Raw genomic sequence first — 24531 nt, forward strand, 5'->3', positions numbered from 1 at the left:
GTATATTAATATATGGTATATGGTGATTTTTGCTTAAATCCTGGTTTCTTTATTATACAGGTTGAGTATCCCATATCCAAATATTCAGAAATACGGAATAGTCCGAAATACAGAATTTTTGGAGTGAAAGTGAGATAGTGAAACCTTTGTTTTCTTATGGCTCAATATACACAAACTTTGGTTATTAAATGACCTTCAGGCCGTGTGTGTATAAGGTGTATATGAAACATAAATGCATTCTGTGCTTAGACTTGGGTCCCATCACCATGATATCTCATTATGGTATGCAATTATTCCAAAATACAGAAAAATACAATATCCAAAATACTTCTGGTCCCAAGCATTTTGGACAAGGGATACTCAACCTGTATTATGAAGTTGTTTATTTGTTTGTGTGTTTTGCCAGTAGTACGCTTTGGTTGTCAGCTATGAAGCAAAAACAAAATACTGTTGCACAATGCAGAAGCTTATTTCTATGTTGTGATATCACAAGGCTGCCTTTGCTCACATGAGGAGATTTATTAAAGCTTGAAGAGAGATAAAGTGTTATGGCAGTGTTTGAAATATGAGGGTTAGGAGCTGATTGGCTCCTATCTCTCCACTTTCTGTCTCTCCAAGCTTTGATAAATCTTCCCCATTGTGCCTGTTTTCTGCCACTGACTACTGGTATGCAGTGTCTTTTACAACAAAATAAACCTCCCCTCACTCAAAAGAGTGGGTATGCCACGCGCTTGATAGAGCTGGTTCTCCTGAGCAGCTGTAAAACCTTGGACAGTCACTCCAAAACTAAACACACAACACAATAGTACTAGAAGTACTAATACAGCGCTGGAAAATGAAACTATGCAGACAGGTGGAAAGGATTAATCAAAAATTTAATATGGATAAAAAATGGGTAAAATTATGCCCAGGGTACCACTTAATGAGCACCAATGCATGCAATGAAACTGTTAAAAAACAACATAACTCATTTAAAAAGAAGCCTGATTAAATCAGCAATGGGACAAATCCAGTGGTTGGTGGACTTCAATTTCTTTTAACCATTAGAGATGTATGTCTTTCCACAGATATATTTACCAATCCTGGAGGTACAAATGCAAGTTTCCCAGATGGTATCTCAGCAGATGAGTAATTTCAGCACATCAGTTGAAAGGGAATGGGTTAGTACTCCATTAGCAGTAGGATGGTTGTGGAAGAATGGTTCCAAGTTTCTTTAAGAGTCCACCGTCCAAATGATCCTGGATAGAAATTGAAATTGAAGTCCACCAACCACTGGATTTGTCCCATTGCTGATTTAATCAGGCTTCTTTTTAAATGAGTTATGTTGTTTTTTAACAGTTTCATTGCATGCATTGGTGCTCATTAAGTGGTACCCTGGGCATAATTTTACCCATTTTTTATCCATATTACATTTTTGATTAATCCTTTCCACCTGTCTGCATAGTTTCATTTTCCAGCGCTGTATTAGTACTTCTAGTACTATTGTGTTGTCTTTTACAACAAAGCATTATATTACGTATGGTACGTATGGTTCCTTATACATAACTGCATATTGAAGTATACTGTATCAGCAGAAAATATTAAAATATCCTACAGTGGGCAGTCTGTTATACCCCTTTCAGACCGCCTGAGGCAGGTCGCACACGGGTGCCTGACATGGGAGCTCCCAGTGTACGACCCTCCTCAGGTGCCCCGCTACTACTAACTGCAACCTGGCATATTGCCGGGTTGGTGACCTCAGCGGTGACGCAGCGGGGGCGGTGCTTGGAGATCACATGGTCTCCAAGCGCAGCCCATACACAGAGAGTGAATGGGAAACGGGTCGCATCGACCAAGCTCCCTTTCACACCGCACAGTGAACCGGGTTCAAGACGTGTTCAACCCTGCTCACGACCAGGGTTGAAATACTGGGTCTCTCAACCCGGTATTTCAACCCTTGAACCTTTCAGACCGCACCTGAACACGGGTTATGCACGCTCATGTGCCCGTAACCCATATTTATAGGTGGCGGTCTGAAATATACGTTATGGTAAGAACTTACCATTGATAACGGTATTTCTCCTAAGACCGCAGGATCCACAGGATAACAATGGGATATGATGAAGCGACAGCGGATTTGCACCAATCGGTCAAAGCTTTCCGGCCTCCCAGCACGCAACAGGCCCGTTCATATATCCCCGCCTCCTGGATCAGGCAAATCAGTTGTATTCCAAAGCTCAAGGCAGGAGCATTATAGATAGCTCTAATCAGGCGATAAGAACACACATGCACACCCTTCCGTACAAAAAGGAAGAGGTTAGTGAGTAAAAGGATCCTCAAATCAGGTGCGTCAAGGTGGTATCCTTGTGGATCCTATGGACTTAGGAGAAATACAGTTATCAACGGTAAGTTCTTACCATAACGTATATTTCTCCGGCAGGGTCCACAGATTATCCACAGGATAACAATGGGATTTCCCAAAGCAATTTAGTGGTGGGGACGCTCCTGATTGGACAGGAGAATCCTTCGCCCTAATTCAGCGTCATGAGAGGCAAAGGTATCCAAGGCATAATGTCTAATGAATGTGTTAATGGAAGACCATGTGGCTGCCTTACATATCTGTTCTGCTGAAGAACCATGTTGTGCTGCCCATGATGGACCTACCTTACGAGTAGAGTGAGCAGAGACATTAGCCGGAACAGGGAGATCAGCTTGAGAATATGCTTCTGAAATCGTCATCCGAAGCCAGTGTCTGCTTATCAGCAGGCCATCCTCTCTTGTGAAATCCGTAGAGAATGAAAAGAGAATCTGTCTTTCTGATGGCACTGGTACGATCCACGTAGATCCTTAATGCACGGACCACGTCCAGCGATGCATCTCCCGCAGAAAGGCCCGGAACCTGGAAAGCCGGGACTACAATTTCTTCATTAAGGTGGAATTTAGACACCACCTTCGGAAGATACCCAGATCTAGTTCTGAGAACTGCTTTATCTGGATAAAAAAATCTGAAATGGGGAACGACATGATAATGCCCCTAAATCTGATACTCTTCTAGCTGACGCCATAGCCAGTAGAAAGAGAACTTTAGCTGTCAACCATTTAAGATTCACTTTATTAAGTGGTTCAAATGGGGCAACTTGAAGGGCTTTCAGGATTAGACTTAAGTCCCAAGGCGCTGTAGGAGGAACAAAAGGAGGTTGAATGCGCAGCATTCCCTGGAAAAAAGTACGCACATCCTGTAAATTGCCTATTTTCTTTTGGAACCATACAGTCAATGCTGACACTTGCACTCTCAAGGAAGCCACCTTCAAACCTTTATCCATTCCTGCCTGAAGGAATGCTAAGACCCTGGAAACTCAGAAAGACTTAGGGTCCATTTTCCGTTCACTGCACCAATGAATATAGGTTTGCCATATTCTGTGATAAATGCATGCTGAGGAAGGTTTCCTTGCTCTGAGCATAGTGTGAATTACCTGTTGTGAGAATCCTCTTGACTTCAGGATAGAGGATTCAAGAGCCACGCCGTCATAGACAGTCGATCCAGATGTATGTGATAACAAGGACCCTGCATCAGTAGATCTGACGTTGAGGGAGCAGAAGTGGAGCATCCATCGACATTCTCTGCAGATCTGTGTACCAATGCCTTCTGGGCCAAGCCGGAGCTATTAGTATCACGGCACCTTTCCCTTGCTTTATTTTTCTCACCACCCTGGGTAATAGGGTGATTGGAGGAAACACATAAGCCAGATGAAAGTCCCATCTCACCGCCAGGGCATCCACAAAGATCGCTCTAGGAACCTTTGTTCTTGACCTGTATGAGAGAACTTTGTTGTTCAGATGGGACGCCATGAGTTCTTTCTCTGGCAACCCCCACTTGTCTACTATTGTCTCGAAGACCTCCGGGTGTAGAGCCCATTCGCTTGCCTGAATGGCGTGTCGACCAAGAAAGACCGTTTCCCAGTTTAGGACTCCAAGAACTAACACTGCGGACAAGGCTGGATGATGAAATTCTGCCCACTTTAGTATGTAACTTACCTCTTTCATAGCTTTTCAGCTACAAGTTCCTCCCTGATGGTTGAGGTACGCTACTGCCGTTGCATTGTCCGAGCAGATCTGGACTGGTTTTCCCCGAAGAATGTCCTTTGCCTGAATCAGTGCCATGTATATGGCCCGCAGTTCCAATATATTTATTGGCAGGCAACCTTCTTGCTTGGTCCATTGCCCCTGGAACCACAACCTTCCTGACATTGCTCCCCAGACCTGGTGACTGGCATCTGTCATCAGAATTTCCCAATCTGATATCCAAAAGGGTCTCCCCTTGTCCAGATGGGATGTCTGTAGCCACCAGGCTAATGACCTTCTTACTTCTATCGTAAGAACTATAGTCTGTGTTTTTATCATCTGATGCAACCCATTCCATTTGGCAAGAATCAGACGCTGCAGAGGCCTTGAGTGGAATTGTGCATACTCCACCATGTCGAATGTTGACACCATCAAACCCATCACACGCATTACTGCGTGAATGGATACCTTTTAACTGTGTAGCAAGTCCTGAATCCCTGACTGAACCTTGGATATCTTGTTCAGAGGTAACGTTACACTCTGAAGGCTTGATTCCAGTACAGCCCCCAAGTGAGTCATCCGCTGTGACGGAACCAGAGACGATTTTGCCCAATTTATGAGCCACCTGTGCTTCTGCAGACATGTTATTGTCTGTTGCAGATGACATAGGTGCAATTCCTGCGACTGTGCCAGGATTAAAAGATTGTTGAGGTATGGAAAAATTCTTATCCCCTGCTGGCGGAGATAAGCTGCCATTACCGCCATAATCTTGGTAAATACTCTGGGGGCTGTGGCTAACCAAAAGGTAGGGCCTGGAACTGAAAATGCTGTTGGAGGATAGCAAACCTGAGATAGCACTGATGGGACAGTGCTATAGGAACATGTAGGTAAGCATCCTGTATATCCAGGGTTACCATATAATCCCCCAGCTCCATGGCCAAAATGATGGAACGTAAAGTCTCCATGTGAAACCGAGGTACCCAAATGTATTTGTTCAGCACTTTGAGATTGAGAATGGGCCAAAATGACCCATTTGGCTTTTGAACTAAAAACAGGTTGGAGTAAAACCCCTGTCCTTGTTGTGCATGAGGAACTGGAATGACTACTCCTGACTGAAGCAATTTCTGAACTGCCTTTTGCAAAGCCCTTGCCTTCGTCTCTACCCGAGACAGGCTGGTACAAAAAAACCTTTGGGGAGGGTTTTCCTTGAAGGCAAAAGCATAACCTAGAGATACCGCTTCCTGCACCAAGGCATCTGTTGTAGACTGCTGCCAGATCTGTGCAAACTGAAGAAGTTGGCCCCCCACCCTGGGATCCCCCAGGTGGAGGCCCACACCATCAGGCTGATGGCTTATCTGTTTTACCAACCGGTAGCCCAATGCTTTTTAGTCTTACCAGACTTATTGTATTGGGACTGACTGCTATCACTTTAACCTTTTAGCTTTTCCTTGAGACTGAAAGGGACAAAAAGCTGTAACTTTAGGTTTGAAATTGTATGTGGAAGGAAACTTTACTTTCTTGGAGTCTGCTTCTGACTCCAAAATATTTGTAAATTCTTTACCAAAAAGAATATCTCCAGAAAAGAGCAAAGATTCCAAAACCTTTTTAGATTCTGAATCAGCTTTCCACGTACGTAGCCAAACTCAGCTATTGTTGAAGCTGAGGCCCTGGAGGCAGTAGTAGCCATAACCAATGCTGCTTCTTCCAAGAACATTGCAGCCTGTTTTATATGTGCTATATGGGATTTTTGCTCTCTAAATGCTATTAAAAAATCCCCCTCCAATGCATCAGCCCAGGCAGCCACCGCCTTTGCCATCCAAGCTGAAGCCATGGCTGGCCTTATGACTGCCTCAGACAGGGAAAAAATGGTTTTTAGAAAACCATCCACTCTCCTATCCATGACATCATTTAATGATGTTGAAGGCAAAGGTAATGTAGATTTTCACACTAATCAAATCACCTGTGTATCTACTTTAGGAGCCACCTCCCTTTTTAAACAATCCCCAGCTGGAAGAGGATAATTGGAATTCCATTTCTTAGAAATTCTAAACTTTTTATTAGGCATAGCCCAAGCCTCTTCCATGATTTCCGTCAGCTGACCTGACCCTGGAAACTCAGTCTTAACTGTTTTGGGACGTTTAAACACAGGTGCCTTGGTTTTTAACACAGGCTCTGCTGAATCCTCTAAGGATAGAATGGCTTTCACCTTCCTCCTCCTCTTCGTATGCTGAAGTAGAATTAATTGAGCATTCATCCTCCGATGAATCCTCGTCTGAACCATGTGTAGCCTGTGAGGATGAAGATTTACTTACCACCGACTTAGCCTGTTTCTTATAAGAGGCAGCTGCTGGAAGTGATACACCACAAGTGAGAAGCTGCATGTAAGGATTAATCGTGTAACCTATCCCCGGTACAGGAGTTGGAGGAATTCTCCTTTCAGCTATACTGGATAAAGTCTGTGTAAACTTAGCCCAAGGTGGATCAACCTGCACCTGAATCTGTCTTGTATTTTTTAAGAGCCCCTGGTGAAAGCTAAAACAATTTGCACACAAACCATCCTGAACCAAATCCTGAGAGGATAACACAGCTTTGCAAGACAAACATGATATGAGTGTTGGTGTTGCTGTGAGTGTATCTTCCTCACCTTTGCCTCTCTTAGACATGATAAATAATCAACATTTCCACAGTGTACTACACAATTTGTGACTGTAATCACTTTAAGCTTTTTAAAGTGACATACAATCCGACCCTACCCATGCACCAGCATTGAGGATCGGAATAAAACAAAACTGACAGAATATAGTAAAGTCAGCAATCACACGAGCAGTCAGTCACATGTTATACATTAGTATAATAAGCAATATGAGCACATCATCAACTACAACTACATTTCAAGTATGTAGGAGAACACATTACTGAATCATGTTTAAACAGATCTACCGTATTCAGACGCATTGCGAAAGAAACAACAGTAAATGTATACAGACTCATATGCAATAGGCACTTAACTAACTATTCATACTCAAAAAGGTAGATAGAGACTTAGTGCTGTATTATCCGTACTCAGTAGAGTGGAATACAGGGAGACTCACCTCGCTTCCAGGACCAATCAATACGTTAGCGAACGCTGAGTGGATCCAGACGCTACTAGTTTACACTGCCACTCCATGAATCTATAGTGAACACAGACGCACCAGTCACACAGCCACCTATGCTGCGACTGGGTCCCCTTCGTGTACAGCGTCCGAAACGGAAGCAGGAAACAGTTCATGGCGGGAGACTTGGAGGAAACTGGTCATGAACCGGAGGGAGGGGCGACCAGGAGAGCGTCTGACTCCCCACTGCTGACATCAACCCTAGGGATCGCGGCCTCGTACTATTCCTGGAGCCTGTGATCCCTAAGGCACCCGAGGTGGCAGCCGCGTCAGCGACTGTTTGGTAGTCTCCTCCCAAAACAGTGTGGCTGTGTCCGTATTCCCCTTCTAAGCGGAACCGATGCCTTACCTTCTCCCCGTGCTCCGGCCACAGCCTGGTAACGTCTGCTGGACCTGCTAGTATATCCGACACAGACGCCCTCCGAAACAGCACTGTACTCGTGGGTAAGCATTGTCGCGACCCGGCGGAGAGTTGTTGGAGTGACTTTTTTTAAGGTACATATAAGACACTGTTTAGAAATATTGTGCAGAAAAATAGTACGACTATACAAATAGAATAAGAAAGCTTAGGGCTGCTAAAAACCAGCAGCCTTCTGACCATGGTCCGGCTCCTGCCGCACCAAACAAAAAACTGATTTGCCTGAGCCAGGAGGCGGGGATATATGGACGGGCCCATTGCATGCTGGGTGGCCGGAAAGCTTTGACCGATTGGTGCAAATCCACTGTAACTTCATCATGTCCCATTGTTATCCTGTGGATAAACTATGGGGTATTAGTTAAACATGAACTGAGACAGTGATGGGCAACAGGTGGACCTCAGAGATGCTATTCGAGCCTTCATCTACGCCCTCAGCTCTTGCTTGCTCTATTGTCAGATTTTTTTGTTATTACTGATAGGTGTCTTTTTATTTCTTTAAATGTATTGTTTTTATTTACTAACTTGATTAATGCTAGCTACACACACTAGGCTGATGGATCAGCCGTCCATTCACCGACCACTCTGATGATTGGTAAGTGCATACACACATACTGATATCCCGATGTGCCCACCCAGTTGTGATGTCAGTCACCGGCAGTCTCTGCAGCAAGTGTACGGGTGGTCTGCAGGCTTCCCGTACATACAGCACGATGCACTAATGTATCTGTAGATACTTTGGCATTCGGCTGTGCTGCAGGGTCGACGTGATATGTCTGTGAACTACATCAACATCGGGTACACACCCACCAATGCACACATAATATATTGGCCGTTCAACTGAACAGCTGATATATCGGCCAGTGTGTAACCGGCTTTAGGGTATCATTCTGCCCTTTTGAATGATAGAAGACCGCATGCGGCCCCTGGAGAGTATCAGGTTGCCCATTTCAGACCTTTCCATGTCATTCAGTGAGCTGAAGCGAGAAATACAAGCAGTGACTAGCCCACAGAAAGGCACTACCAGTGTATTTGATGTTACAAACTAAACAGGCAAGGCATCCTTAATAAAGACCTTGTTAGTGTCATTAGTACTTAAGACCTGAGCAAGAGTCAAATAAAGATAGTGTGTGGGAATCTGGCCAAAATTCAGTTTTCCAAGAGGGGAGGGGGTAAGTGTGTGAGTAGTCAATGCTTTGGGCTTTTCCACCTTTACAACTCTATGTCCCGAAAAGTCGCAGACCACAAGTCCGCAATATCTGGGCACACACGGAAATGTTTTGCCCATCAGTGTGCGTCTGAAGAGGTGCAATTGGGCTAATTACGGTGCAACAGTACAAAATAAAGTGATAGATTTACACAACAGTGTTTGATTGTGAATGACCTTGTAAGTGAATGAACCTAATATTGATAAATATCTTGTTGCTGCTTATTATCATACAGACTTATTGGAATTGTGCCCGTCCCTGCATCTCCTATTACATGAGCCCCATATGTCTGATAGCCAGGATTCCCTTCTATATTCTTGTCTGTTTATGTCACTTTGTGAAATGTTTTGCAGATTGTTTTAGAACAGCTGTGTGTTTGTATCACAGGTTCTGTGTGGGATAGTCGCAGGGCTCTTGCATGCCTGCTACCTGTCAGCCTTCTGCTGGATGGCTCTAGAAGGACTGGAGCTTTACTTAATGCTAGTTAAAGTATTCAATACCCACTTGAAAACGAGATACCTCCTGGCAGTGGGGTATGGAACACCGGTAGTGATCGTCATAATAAGTGCTGCAGTGAACCACCAAGGATATGGAACCGAAACATAGTGAGTATCGTTGTAATGACAGATAGTTTGGAACATTTTACAATTTAATATATAATAAGCTGTGGGATGCAGTTAATATACCGGCTATCAGGATCCCGGAATTCAAGATACCGACGCCAGAATCCCGACAGCTGGGGAAATGTCGGCGTCCGCAATCACGGGAACTTGCTGACAACAAACTGAATGTATTTACATAGAACCAACGGACCCACGCAAATATCTCTCATAAGTCATAACCTGTTTTCTAGAATAACGATGAAGTCCGTGGTCACACCGATGTCTTCACCTACTGATGTCATCTTCCTTTCCTGATATTGTATTTATAGATGAAGGGGCTTAGTAAATTAGAATACAAAGTGTATCTCCCATACAGTTCTAAAAGAAAGAAGCATATTATTAGTATTATATTGTATTTATAGAATAATGATGATAATGATAAGAATAATGATAAAAAAAGAAAAGTATTGAGGACCCTACCATAAATACTACACAATACTATGAAATCTATAGGACTGGGCTTTACCAGCAAAGGTGCATGCAGGGTTTGGGAAGGACAGAGGTGGATAGACTAAGTTTCTCAATCTCTCCCCATATGTGTCATAGCTGCTGGTTGTCTCTTGAAAGGGGCTTCATCTGGAGCTTCATGGGACCTGTGTCTGTCATTATCCTGGTAAGTATTAGACACGCTCACTATGTACTCCCTCTTATCAATCTCAGGGCAACTAGAGATCACATTTGAGGAATCTAGCTTATTTAACATTTATAGGGGCATATTTAATAAAGACAATTTGTGAGATATCCCCCGAAAACACCAATTTTCTAGGGGGATACTATAGTGTCGGATTTACCACGCTCTGGAATACAAATGCTATTTTGATGATGGCACTAGCTGTCGCTAGGCCTTAGTAGCCTACAGGCTATTATTATGCAAAATGTTTTGGAGAGGGATTTTACAGATCTCTCTCCACCAGCCCCCAACGATGTGTGCACTGGCCAATAGCCACGCATGTGCATGGGATGCAATTAAAATCCCGGTGGTTGGCATCCCGGCGATCAGGAGACCGATGCCGGAATCCTGACAGCCGGTGAAATGCCAGCGGTTGGAATCTCGACCGCCGACCCGTATTCCCACTCAGGTGGTAGTCCACACCACCACCCGAAGGGGGAATAGAACAGTGTGGTGAACAAAGCTTGCCAACAGGCCCGATGCGTGGCAAGCGCAGTGATCCCGTGAGGGGACTCGCTGCGCTTGCAGTCGGGATTCCGGTGTCAGTCTCCTGACCACTAGGATCCCAACTGCCGGGATTTTGGAGCCAACCCATGTGCATTAGCCGCAGGAGACCGGCAACTAAAGATTGCTAAATTCACGTAAAAATTTACTTTTTCACCTTGCAAATTTAGGCAAAAATTATTTTTTATCACATATGCATTAAAAATGCAGATTGTAAAAAATGTGGCCCCAAGTGCATTCTTTGGCTCACATCACATGTCCTACTTGCACTGTTTTATTAAGTAAGCACTAATTGGTATAATTACGGCATTAGTTCTATGGGGGTGATTCAGACCTGATCGTACAGTGCATCCGGAAAGTATTTACAGCACTTCACTTTTTCCACATTTTGTTATGTTACAGCCTTATTCCAAAATGGAATAAATTAATTTGTTCCCTCAAAAATCTACACAGAATATCTTATAATGACAAAGTGAAAAAAGTGTTTTTGAGATTTTTGCAAATTTATTTAAAATAAAAAACTAAGAAATCCTATAGAAACATAGAATTTGACGGCAGATAAGAACCACTTGGCCCATCTAATCTGCCCCTTTTTTTTTAATCCTTTTTTTTATATGTACAGAAGTATTCACAGCCTTTGCCATGAAGCTCAAAATTGGAGTCCACATGTGGTAAATTCAGTTAATTGGACATGATTTGGAAAGGCACACACCTGTCTATATAAGGTCCCACACTTGACGGTCATATCTGAGCACAAACAAAGCAAGAAGTCAAAGGAATTGTCTGTAGACCTCCGAGACAGGATTGTCTTGAGGCACAAATCTGGGGGAAGGGTACAGAAAAAATATCTGCTGCTTTGAAGGTCCCAATGAGCACAGTGCCCTCCATCATCCGTAAATGTAAGAAGTTCAGAACCACCAGGACTCTTCCTAGAGCTGGCCGGCCGTCTAAACTTAGTGATCGGGGAGAAGGGCCGCAGTCAGGGAGATTACCGAGAACCCGATGGTCACTCTGTCAGAGCTACAGCATTCCTCTGTGGAGAGAGGAGAACCTTCCAGAAGGACAACGGTAGACTATGGTAGAGTGGCCAGATGGCAGCCACTCCTTAGTAAAAAGCACATGGCAGCTCGTCTGGAGTTTGCCAAAATGCACCTGAACGACTCTCAGACCATGAGAAACACAATTCTCTGGTCTGATGAGACAAAGATTGAACTCCTTGGCGTGAATGCCAGGCGTCATGTTTGGAGGAAACCAGGCACAGCTCATCACCAGGCTAATACCATCCCTACAGTGAAGCATGGTGGTGGCAGCATCATGCTGTGGGTATGTTTTTTAGCGGCAGGAATTGGGAGACTAGTCAGGATAGAGGGAAAGATGAATGCGGCAATGTACAGACACATCCTGGATGAAAACCTACTCCATAGCCCTCTTGACCTCAGACTGGGGCGACGGTTCATCTCTCAGCAGGACAATGACCCTAAGCACACAGGCAAGATATCAAAGGAGTGGCTTCAGGACGACTCTGTGAATGTCCTTGAGTGGCCCAGCCAGAGCCCAGACTTGAATCTGATTGAACATCTCTGGAGAGATCTGAAAATGGCTGTGCACCAACGCTTCCCATCCAACCTGATGAAGCATGAGAGGTGCTGCAAAGAGGAATGGGCGAAACTGCCCAAAGATAGGTGTGCCAAGCTTGTGGTATCATATTCAAAAATACTTGAGGCTGTAATTGCTGCCAAAGGTGCATCAACAAAGTATTGAGCAAAGGCTGTGAATACTTATGTACATGTGATTTCTTAGTTTTTTATTTTTAATAGACGTGCAAAAACCTCAAAAAACTTTTTTCATGTTGTCATTATGGGGTATTGTGTAGAATTTTGAGGGAAAAAATTAATTTATCCCAGTTTGGAATAAGGCTGTAACATAACAAAATGTGGAAAAAGTGAAGCGCTGTGAATACTTTCCGGATGCACTGTAGATGTGCTAAATTTAGCACATCTACAATCAGCTTCCCTAACATGCGGGGGAACGCCTAGCACAGGGCTAGTCCACCCCGCATGTCAGTCCCTGCCCCGCCGAACAAGTACAAAAGCATCACATAGCGGCGATGCTTTTGTACATCAGGAGAAGCTCCCTACCAGCGCAGCTCCTGCGCAATGGCAGGGAGCTACTCGTCGTTGCTCGGGTTGCAGCGGCTGCGTGTGACATCACACAGCCGCCACAACCTACTCACCCAACGGTCCGGGCACGCCTGCCTCTGCCAATCAGGCAGAGGCAATCGCAGGGCTGAGACAACCGTCGGCTATCTGGCATGCGCCGGCGCATGTGCACTTCAGACCTGATCGCTGCTGTGCGAAAACGAACAACACCGATCAGGTCTAAATGAGCCCCTAATACCCCTTTTACACTCGCACTCCCGGGTCACTCCCGGGATGCTTCCCGGGATGCGTCCCAGGATGCATTCCCGGGAGTGACCCCTTTCACACTGCACTAAGACCTGGGATGGACCCGGGACAGCCCCATTTACACTGATCCCGGGATATCCCTATAATTCAGGTGCTGGGGGCGTAGCTGGAGGCGGAGCCAAAGGCAGTGAGGCATGAAAAGGAGAGATGGACACATTGGAGCACCCTAATCGATGGCTACCATCGATAGCCATGTAATCACTAACCATCGATGGTTAAAAAAAATATATATATATTAAAAATAAAAATATATATGTGATCATCTCCCATCGATGATTTTAAGCATCAGTGCTTCATTCCCGGGCAGCTCAGTCTGTTAAGCAAACTTGGGGAAGGAGGACGAGAGTCGAAGAGCCGTCATCATTATAAAGATGAGGTCTCCGGCAAGGCGAATGGGCTCTGAAAGATGACATCATCTTTTCTGAGCCCATGAAAGCTCCAATCGGAGGCCTTTTAACAGTCCCGGGTAGTGAATCCCGGGACGGGCCCTTTCACACTACCCAGCTTCCCGGGACGGTCCCGGGTTCAACCCTGCTTTAGACCTGGGATGAAATCCCGGGATGCTCGTCCCGGGAAATTGTCCCTGTACCCATTTACACTGAGAAAAATCCCGGGATGATGCGCGTTCACGTGCAATATCCCGGGATTTTCATGCGAGTGTAAAAGGGGTCTTAATCGTCTCACTTCTCCCTTGCTGTTTTAACTCTGGGAGCAATAGTGCTTTCTATTTAACGTTAGCTCCATATCGCCATCTGGAGGCCACTGTTGTAATATATCTGTCCTGCTCAGGTAACCTGTGGGATTTTCGTACTCACTGTGTGGAAACTTGCTGAGAAAATGGCATCAATCAATCCAGAGCAAGGGAAATTGAAAAGGATCAGGTAAATGTGCACAGTCACATACAACAACATGTTACTATAATCACACAATGGCTGTCATCTTGTTCTCCCTATTCTCTTTCATGTTATTCAGAGTCAGCTTCAGTTCATTTATTTTTACAGGAACGTATTTTGAGTGCAATTATCAGATTATTAGCTCAGGTTTGTTGTTGGAATGCAAAACTCAGGAGGAGATTCAGACCTGAACGCTAGGCTGCTTAATTTGTTGTGATGCGTTCAGATAGTCGCCGCCCAAGGGGAGTGTCGATTCGCCGTGCAAGTGTGCGATCGCATGTGTACACCTAGCTGCAAAAAAAACCTTAGTCAGCGGACAGCTGCAAATCCATTCATCCAGGGCTTACTCCTACAGTGCGATGAGAACAGGCTGATCGGGGCCGGAGCTGACGTCACACACCCTCCCTGAAAACACTTGGGAACGCCTGCGTTTTTCCGGACACACCCAGTAAACGTCAGTTACCACCCACATACGGCCTCTTCCTGTCAATTACCTTGCGAACATCCGTGCATTTGGATTTTTCGCTCCATCCCGTCACTAGGCGCTTATGTCTGTTGCTGTTGTGCGACGTGCCGGCGCCTTGTGGCTCAGACAGATGCGCAGTTCGGATCTGATCGCATGCTGTGCAAAGCGCACAGCAGTGATCAGATCTGAATTACCCCCTAATGCCCCCTACACATTAGGCGACCCAGCGCCGAAGTGCCTGACGGCCGATACGGCCAGCTGGCGACCCGGCGGCGGGGAGGGAGTGATGGGGGAGTGAAGCTTCTTCACTCCCCTCGTCACTCGGCTCTATAGCAGTGCGTGCTAATATGGACGAGATTGTCCATATTGGCCTGCATGCATTAGCGACCAGGCACCAACGATGAACAAGCGCGGGGCCGCGTATCGATCATCGTTGGTGCCTACACACTGAACAATATGAACGAGTTCTCGTTCATTGACGAACGAGAACGTTCATATCGTTCTGTGTTATCTGCCAGTGTGTACGACCCTTAAGACCTGAATAAGAGTAAAATAAAGATACTGGGGTATATTTACTAAGCTCCCGATTTTGACCGAGATGCCGTTTTTTCATCAAAGTGTCATCTCGGTCAATCTCGGTCATTTACTAAACACTAATCACGGCAGTGATGAGGGCATTCGTAATTTTTTGCTAGTTCAGGTAAAAAATTACGAATGAATACACCATCGGTCAAATTACGCCTGTTTAGATACGAATCTCGGTCATTTACTAAGCAAAAAAACACAAAACACTGCCGTGAAAAATTACAATTCGCAAAAAAGTCCTAAAAAAAAACAGACCTGCTTTTTTTATTCGTGATTTGAGATGCATGCAGGGATCCATGAGATCCGTGCATGTATATCAATGGGAAGGGGTGGGAAAGTGTTTTTTGTTGTTAAAAAAAATTGCGTGGGGTCCCCCCTCCTAAGCATAACCAGCCTCGGGCTCTTTGAGCCGATCCTGGTTGCAGAAATATGGGGAAAAAAATGACAGGGGTTCCCCCATATTTAAGCAACCAGCATCGGGCTCTGCGCCTGGTCCTGGTCCCAAAAATACGGGGGACAAAAAGAGTAGGGGTCCCCCGTATTTTTAAAACCAGCACCGGGCTCCACTAGCTGGACAGATAATGCCACAGCCGGGGGTCACTTTTATACTGCGCCCTGCGGCCGTGGCATCAAAAATCCAACTAGTCACCCCTGGCCGGGGTACCCTGGGGGAGTGGGGACCCCCTCAATCAAGGGGTCCCCCCCCCCAGCCACCCAAGGGCCAGGGGTGAAGCCCGAGGCTGTCCCCCCCCATCCAATGGGCTGCGGATGGGAGGGCTGATAGCCTTTGTTGAAAAATAAAAGATATTGTTTTTAGTAGCAGTACTACAAGTCCCAGCAAGCCTCCCCCGCATGCTGGTACTTGGAGAACCACAAGTACCAGCATGCGGCGGAAAAACTGGCCCGCTGGTACCTGTAGTACTATTACTAAAAAAATACCCAAAAAAACACAAGACACACACACCGTGAAAGTATAATTTTATTACATACACACATACATACATACTTACCTTAAGTTCCCACGCAGGTCGGTCCTCTTGTCCAGTAGAATCCAAGGGGTACCTGTTGAAAAAATTATACTCACGAGATCCAGTGGTCCAGGCTCCTCGGCAAATCCAGGGTTAATCCACGTACTTGAATAAAATAAAAAAAACGCTGTCACGACCACGAACTGAAAGGTGACCCATGTTTGCACATGGGTCACCTTGCCCCGAATGCCAGAAACCCACTTTGCCTTCTGGCTAAGTGGGTTTCTTCAGCCAATCAGGGAGTGCCACGTTGTAGCACTCTCCTGATCAGCTGTGTGCTCCTGTCTTCACTGACAGGCAGCACACGGCAGTGTTACAATGTAGCGCCTATGCGCTCCATTGTAACCAATGCTGGGAACTTTCTGCTCAGCGGTGACGTCACTTTAGGTCAACCGCAGGGCAGAAAGTTCCCATCATTGGTTACAATGTAGCGCATAGGCGCTACATTGTAACACTGCCGCGTGCTGCCTGTCAGTGAGGACAGGACCACACAGCTGATCAGGAGAGTGCTACAACGTGGCACTCCCTGATTGGCTGAAGAAACCCACTTAGCCAGAAGGCAAAGTGGGTTTCTGGCATTCGGGGCAAGGTGACCCATGTGCAAACATGGGTCACCTTTCAGTTCGTGGTCGTGACAGCGTTTTTTTTATTTTATTCAAGTACGTGGATTAACCCTGGATTTGCCGAGGAGCCTGGACCACTGGATCTCGTGAGTATAATTTTTTCAACAGGTACCCCTTGGATTCTACTGGACAAGAGGACCGACCTGCGTGGGAACTTAAGGTAAGTATGTATGTATGTATGTATGTATGTGTGTATGTATTTAATAAAATTATACTTTCACGGTGTGTGTGTCTTGTGTTTTTTTGGGTATTTTTTTAGTAATAGTACTACAGGTACCAGCGGGCCAGTTTTTCCGCCGCATGCTGGTACTTGTGGTTCTCCAAGTACCAGCATGCGGGGGAGGCTTGCTGGGACTTGTAGTACTGCTACTAAAAACAATATCTTTTATTTTACAACAAAGGCTATCAGCCCTCCCATCCGCAGCCCATTGGATGGGGGGGGACAGCCTCGGGCTTCACCCCTGGCCCTTGGGTGGCTGGGGGGGGGGGACCCCTTGATTGAGGGGATCCCCACTCCCCCAGGGTACCCCGGCCAGGGGTGACTAGTTGGATTTTTGATGCCACGGCCGCAGGGCACTATATAAAAGTGACCCCCGGCTGTGGCATTATCTGTCCAGCTAGTGGAGCCCGGTGCTGGTTTTAAAAATACGGGGGACCCCTACTCTTTTTGTCCCCCGTATTTTTGGGACCAGGACCAGGCGCAGAGCCCGATGCTGGTTGCTTAAATATGGGGGAACCCCTGTCATTTTTTTCCACATATTTCTGCAACCAGGATCGGCTCAAAGAGCCCGAGGCTGGTTATGCTTAGGAGGGGGGACCCCACGCATTTTTTTTTAAAAATTACATTGTTTACTTTAAAAAAAAAAAAAAAAAAACCCCAGCACGGATCACACAAATCCGGCCGAGATTGATTGTAAAAAAAAACGGCAGTGTTTTGCTAATCACTGCCGTTAAATTAGGTAAAAAAACACGAATGACATCGACATCGGAAGCAAAGAAAAACACGAATACGACAGCTTAGTAAATTAGTTGTAATCCATTCAAAAAGTTGCAGTTTTACACTGTCGATGTCATTCGTGATTGAACTTTGACCTTTTTTCGGAAATTACGAATCTTAGTAAATAAACCCCACTGTGTGGGAATCTGGTCAAAATTCAGTTTTCCAAGAGGGGAGGGGGTAAGTCTGAGCCTGTCACTGTTCAGCGATGCCTGTTGTTTGCTAACGCGCATGTGCATTGCGATGCATATGCATGCTCAGTCTATCCATGATCACCTGCTGTGCGAAAATGCACAGCAGCAATCAAGTCTGAATCACCCCCTCAGTTTGTTGTATATTTATATAGTGCGTTAGTGCCACCAATAATACAATCAGCAGTACAAATGGTGTAATGCAGTGGCGGAACTACTGCCAGTGCAAGCAGTGCCTTTCACTGGGGCCCGCCACTGTCCAGGGGCCCAAAGCAGCGCTGCATGTAATGAGTCCAACTGACTCATTACATGCCGCTGTGTGCTGCAGGCAACCGCCGCCCAGAGCACACAGCCGCCGCTGAGGAGCGCAGCGGCCATGGGGGAGAAGGAGGAGAGAGGGGGAGGAGGGAGCCGCAGCAGCACTGTGTGATTGGTGGAGGCGCTGCTGCTGCTGCTGTCCCTTTCCTTCAACATAGGCTGTCCTCCACCGCTGTGAATGCTGGGAAGCGCATCAAAGCATTTTGTCACACCTGGGCCCACCGCTCGCTAGTTCCGCCACTGGTGTAATGGTTAGTATTACTGCCTCACAGCACTGAGATCTGGGTTCGATTCCCACCACAAGCCTATCTGTGTGGAGTTGGTATATTCTCCCAGTGCCTGCGTGGGTTTTCTCCGGGTACTCTGGTTTCCTCCCACAAACCAAAAATATACAGATAGGTTAATTGGCTCCTGACACAAAAAATAACTGTAGCATGTAAGAGATAGGGCATGACAGGTTTTAGCAGAGAAGACACTGAACATGGCACACGACTGTTGTCAGGCTTGCTCCGTTATATTTTGTATATATGTTTCCTACAGGGAGTTGGGAGCCATCTTGTTGCTGCGCTAGGCATTATTCTTGGCTATTACATGTAAACCTGTTGCTTATCTTCTGTGTAAAAGTTGATTTATATGCAGAGTGATTCTTAACTATTTAAAAATAGATATTTTAATACTTTTTTAGGACTCTCACAGTGACATCTGTGGCCCAACTATGTATCCTCGGGTGTTCCTGGATATTTGGATTCTTTATGTTCAGCCCTTCCGCCCTGGTTCTCGTTTACATATTTACCATCTTGAACACCCTCCAAGGAGTACAGATCTTCTTACTGCACTGTCTGTTGCACAAAAAGGTGATGATATTGGGCCTAATTTATGTTTGTACACACATGCCTGTGCAGCTGCGATTATTCAGACTACGGAGTAGTTAATTATCGCAGATGAAGCTGCCACCCAGAAAAGAATAGAGACGCCCACCGCAAAGTCCTCAGTAACTGTGGACACACACTGTACGTAGCATTGACACAGTAACAAGGAGCATTACGGCCCTGAGTGAGTCTATGGTCATGCAGACTGGCCGCGCAGTAGTGATGTTGTCGCTATGTTTCTCTGTATAAATGATCGCAGCTGTAGGCAGATACACGCCCCAAAAATGGCTGTGACACACCTGCGTTTTTGCTGCCACTCCCTGTTACCTCCCCCAAATGATCACTTCCTGTCAATCACTCTGCATTTACATTTTCACTGTGAGCGACATCACAAAGGTTTCTTGGCACATGCGGTGTGTCAGCTGCTTCCTTGGTGGCAATTCAGGAGCTGTTTTGGTGACTGTCTCACCTTTGAAAGTCATAAGTTAGTTGGCAGGTGAGCTTTAAACAAGGTAGCATATTTTCAGTCTGAGGGTGCACTCGTCAGATAAAGGTCCATGTGGGGACCCGAAACATTGATGATTGGATTATGATTGTATTTAAGAAAAGCCTCTATGCCTGTGTTCAAGTCTGGTGAGTTGACTATTTATGTTCGGAACTGCTCAACTCAACAGCGAGTTGATGGATATGGCATGAGTGTGGACTTACTGGAAATAAAGTGGCCAATCATTGTGTCTTGCAGTGGCGGATCCAGGGAGGGCACACGCGTCCCTCCCCGCTTGTGTCACTGAGACACGCTGCCGCTCAGTCCGGCGGCAGCGAGTCTCAGCTGTCAGGAGGAGAGCGCGGCTATCTGGCGGCGTGTAGCGGACTTCAAACCAGCCGCCGGTTCGTGAGCCAATCAGAGCTCGCGGACCGGCAGCCAATCAGGAGCCGCCAGTCCGCGAGCTCTGATTGGCTCACGAACCGGCGGCTAGTTTAAAGTCCTGCACGCCGCCGCCACCGGCGCCAGACATAGCCGCACTCTCCTCCTGACACCCTCAGAGCCGGGCAGAGAAGCAGCAGCAGCAGCAGCGGTAAGCATTTGCATTCCTGCTGTGGGGGCATTTGTATACCTGGCACAGTGAGGGCAATTGTATACCTGGCACACCTGGCACTGTGGGGGCAATTGTTTACCTGGCACTGTGGGGGCATTTGTATACCTGACACTGTGGTGGCATTTTTGGATCTGGCACTGTGGGGGCATTTTTGGATCTGGCACTGTGGGGGCATTTTTGGATCTGGCACTGTGGGGGCAATTGTGGATCTGGCACTGTGGGGGCAATTGTGGATCTGGCACTGCACTATTGGGGGCAATTGTGGATCTGGCACTGCACTATTGGGGGCAATTGTGGATCTGGCACTGCACTATTGGGGGCATATGTCTGTGTATCACGTCTCATTTTAATTGGCCACACTCACTAAATGACTGCAGGCATTACTACAGGCAACATTACTACTGGGGGCAATACAGGCATTGCATAGACCACCACTACTATGGGGTCTATATAAGGGACACTACCAGTACAGTGGAAATTGCATAATGAGCGCTACAACTGTGGGCATTGTATAAGAAGCGCCACCTCACATGCACTGAAGCCGCACGCAAATGTACTTGCCCCTTCCATGGTGCCCCCCCCTATCATTTTGTTCTGGATCCGCCCCTGTTGTCCTGCGCCACTTTAAAATGTCAGAAATTGAATAGTGATCCACACTTGTTATGATTCAAAGGATTGGAACGGGGAGTTGATAGGGATAAGCTATTGTCCAAACAAGACGTGTTGGATCGTTACATTGAATACCATACACCAGCATGGATTAAATGAAGGCTTTGAAATTACCGCGTTCCTATGATTTCCTGTAAGTCTTCATAGAAAGCTCATGTAGCAGCTCCAACAATGCTCTTTTAATGAGATGTATCTTTTTAATATTGTCTTGTAACATTGTTTTTATTATATTGTGAAAACATATGCTGTGAAAATAAGATTTTAATTACCTACCGGTAAATCCTTTTCTCGTAGTCCATAAGGGATATTGGGGGAATCTAGTACGATGGGGTATAGACAGGGTCCAAAGGAGCCGGTACACTTTAAATTTCTTCAACGGGGTGTGCTGGCTCCTCCCATCTATGCCCCCTCCCACAGGCAGTTATAGGTAAAATAGTGCCCAAAGGAGAAAGGACATTATGAGAGAAGGAACATACAATGGGCCTAGGCCCTCATTCTGAGTTGATCGAAATGCAGCAACCAACTGCAGATATTCAATCAGTGAAAAAAAAAAAAAAGAGGATAATCTGCACATGCACCGCAATGCGCGTCGTACGGGTACAAAGTCCTTTGTGGTTGTGCACTGGTTCTAGCGACTATTCCAATCGCACAGCCAAACGTAAGGAGATTGACAGGAAGTGGGAGTTTCTGGGTGGCAACTGACCATTTTTTGGGAGTGTTGAAAAACCGCAGGCATGGCCGGGCGTTTGCTGGACGGGTATCTGACGTCATTACTGTGTCACTCGTTGCAGCAACCATCGCACAGAATAATTAAACTACAGGGCTGATCTTGTTCTGCACAAAAAGTGTTTGCGGCTGCACAAGCGTTCACATTTCTGCAAAGCGAAAATACACTCCCCCCATGGACTATGCGTTTGCACGGCTGCTAAAAGTAGCTAGCGAGCGCTCAACTCGAAATGAGGGCCCTAATTCAGATCTGATGGCAGCAGCATATTTGTTAGCTAATGGCCAAAACCATGTGCACTGCAGGGAGAGCAGATGTAACTTGCAAAGAGTTAGATTTGGGTGGGGTGTGTTCAAACTGAAATCTAAAAATTGTAGTGTAAAAATAAAGCAGCCAGTATTTACTCTGCACAGAAACAATATAACCCACCCAAATCTAACTCTCTCTGAAAATTTTATATCTGCCCCCCTGCAGTGCACACGGTTTTGCCCATCTGATAACAAATTTGCTGCTGCAATCCGATCTGAATTAGGTCCAATGAGAGGTGAGATTTACACACCAATAACATAACGACCAGCAACGGCTGATAACAAAACAGCAACAGCTGAACAGGGAACCATAGAAGAGAATCTGCAGAAAAGTCAGCTCACTTAGGCAGCCGCCCAATATCCCTTATGGACTACGAGAAAAGAATTTACTGGTAGGCAATTAAAATTCTATTTTCTCTAGCATCCATAAGGGATATTGGGGGAATCTAGTACGATGGGGACGTCCCAAAGCTTCCAGAACGGGCAGGAATGTGCGGAGACTTCTGCAGCACCGCCTGCCCAAACTGGGTATCCTCTTTGGCCAGGGTATCAAACCTGTTGAACTTCACAAAGGTGTTCTTCCCCAACCAGGTAGCAGCTCAGCATAGTTGCAAGGCCGAGACTCCACGGGCAGCCGCCCAGGAAGAGCCCACTGATCTTGTAGAGTGGGCCTTCAGAGACTTAGGAACAGGTAAGGCTGCTGACACATAGGCCTGCTGTACAGTAAGCCTAAGCCAACGAGCAATGGACTGCTTTGAAGCAGGACAACCCTTTATCTGCGCATGATGTAGCGCGAACAAGGAATCAGTCTTTCTGATCCGAGCCATTCTCTTGACATAGATCTTCAAGGCTCGCACAGCATCCAATGCCTCCGGAGGAACAGAAGCGCCGGAACCACAATAGGTTGCTTCAAGTACAACGCAGAGACGACCTTCATCAAGAACTGCTGCCTAGTCCTGAGCTCTGCTCTGTCCTCGTAAAAGACCAAGTAGGGACTTTTACACGATAAGGCCCCCAAATTCTGATACACGCCTAGCAGAAGCCAGGGCCAATAACATCACCATCTTCCACGTGAGGTACTAGTCTTCTACCGTCAGCAAAGGTATAAACTAGGAGGACTGTAGAAATTCCAACACTACATTCAAATCCCAGGGTGCCGTGTACGGCACAAAAGGAGGTTGAATGTGAAGCACCCCTTGCAAGAAGGTCTGAACTTCTGGCAATAGTGCCAATTTCTTCTGGAAGAAAATTGAGAGAGCTGAAATCTGGACCTTAATGGATCCCAGACTTAAGCCCTTATCCACACCAGCCTGCAGAAAACTGGGGAAACGTCCCAAGCGGAACTCTGCAGGTGGATACGTTCGGTCCTCGCACCAGGAGACATATCTCCTCCAGATATGATGAAAGTGGTTTGACGTCACATGTTTCCTGGCCTGAACCGTGGTAGCAATAACCTTTTTGGAAAGGCCATTTTGAGCTAGGATGTTCAGCTCAACCTCCATGCCGTCAAACGAAGCCGCCGTAAGTCCGGGTAGACGAACGGTCCTTGTTGAAGAGCTCTTCTTAGTGGCAGAGGGCAAGGGTCTTTGACGGACATGTCCAGAAGATCCGCATACCACGCCCTCCGATGCCAGTCCGGGGAAATCAGAATTGCCTGGACTGATTCCTGAATCGCTTTAGCACCCTTGGGAGCAATGGAATCGAAGGAAACAGGTAGACCAGCCGGTAAGGCCAAGGCGACGTCTGCATTTACCGCCCTCGCCTGAGGGTCCCTGGTTCGTGAGCAATAGCAACTAAGCTTCTTGTCGAGTCGAGAAACAATCATGTCTATTTGTGGGTAGCCCCACCGGTCGATGATCTGCTGCAACACCTGATGGTAAAGCCCCCACTCTCACGAGTGGAGATCATGATGACTCAGGAAGTCTACTTCCCAGTTGTCTACTCCCGGAATGAAGATTGCGGACAGTGCTCTTGCATATCTTTCTGCCCAGAGTAGTATCTGATACCTCTCGCATGCAGGCCCTGCTTTTGTCACCCCTTGTCGATTGATGTACGCCACTGCCGTGGTGTTGTCCGACTGTACTTGGATTGCGCGAGTCCTGAGCAGAGGGGAGGCCTGAATCAGAGCATTGTAGATTGCTTGAAGTTCCAGAATGTTGATTGGAAGTAGGGCTTCATGGGCAGACCACCTGCCCTGGAACTGAGCCCCCTGGGTGATAGCTCCCCATTCTCTCAGACTGGCATCCATTGTGAGGAGGATCCAATCCTGAATCTTCGGCCTTCCAGTAGGTTGAAGACTGCAGCCACCACATGAGGGAAATCCTGGCCTGAGGTGACAGCTGTATTATCCGGTGCATCTCAAGATGTGATCCAGACCACTTGCTCAGGAGATCCAATTGAAATGTTCTGGCATGGAACCTTCCATACTGGATCACCTCGTACGAGGCAACCTTCTTCCCCCAAATCGTATTCAAAGATGGATGGATATTCGAGTAAGCCAGAAAACCATGCGGACCATTTCCTGAAGTATTCTCGCTTTGTCCTTTGGAAGGAACACTTTCTGGGCCACAGTATCCAGCAACATTCCCAGGAACAGTAGCCGCTGAGTTGGCTCCAGGTGGGACTTCTGTAAATTGAGGATCC

General features: G+C 46.4%; 1 protein-coding gene across 7 annotated transcripts in view; it reads left to right on the forward strand.

The window, feature by feature from the left end:
• Positions 1 to 24531, forward strand: part of ADGRE5 (adhesion G protein-coupled receptor E5) — a 295974-nt gene that overhangs the window by 255072 nt on the left and 16371 nt on the right. For all 7 annotated transcript variants that reach the window (XM_063931714.1, XM_063931719.1, XM_063931718.1 and 4 more), the window contains 4 exons: positions 9207 to 9424; positions 10028 to 10094; positions 13910 to 14001; positions 18907 to 19075. In XM_063931714.1, coding sequence (XP_063787784.1) covers positions 9207 to 9424; positions 10028 to 10094; positions 13910 to 14001; positions 18907 to 19075 — 546 coding nt within the window. The remainder of the gene's footprint in view (positions 1 to 9206; positions 9425 to 10027; positions 10095 to 13909; positions 14002 to 18906; positions 19076 to 24531) is intronic.

This window comes from Pseudophryne corroboree, chromosome 6 (genome assembly GCF_028390025.1).
Source record: "Pseudophryne corroboree isolate aPseCor3 chromosome 6, aPseCor3.hap2, whole genome shotgun sequence".
Lineage (NCBI taxonomy): Eukaryota > Metazoa > Chordata > Amphibia > Anura > Myobatrachidae > Pseudophryne > Pseudophryne corroboree.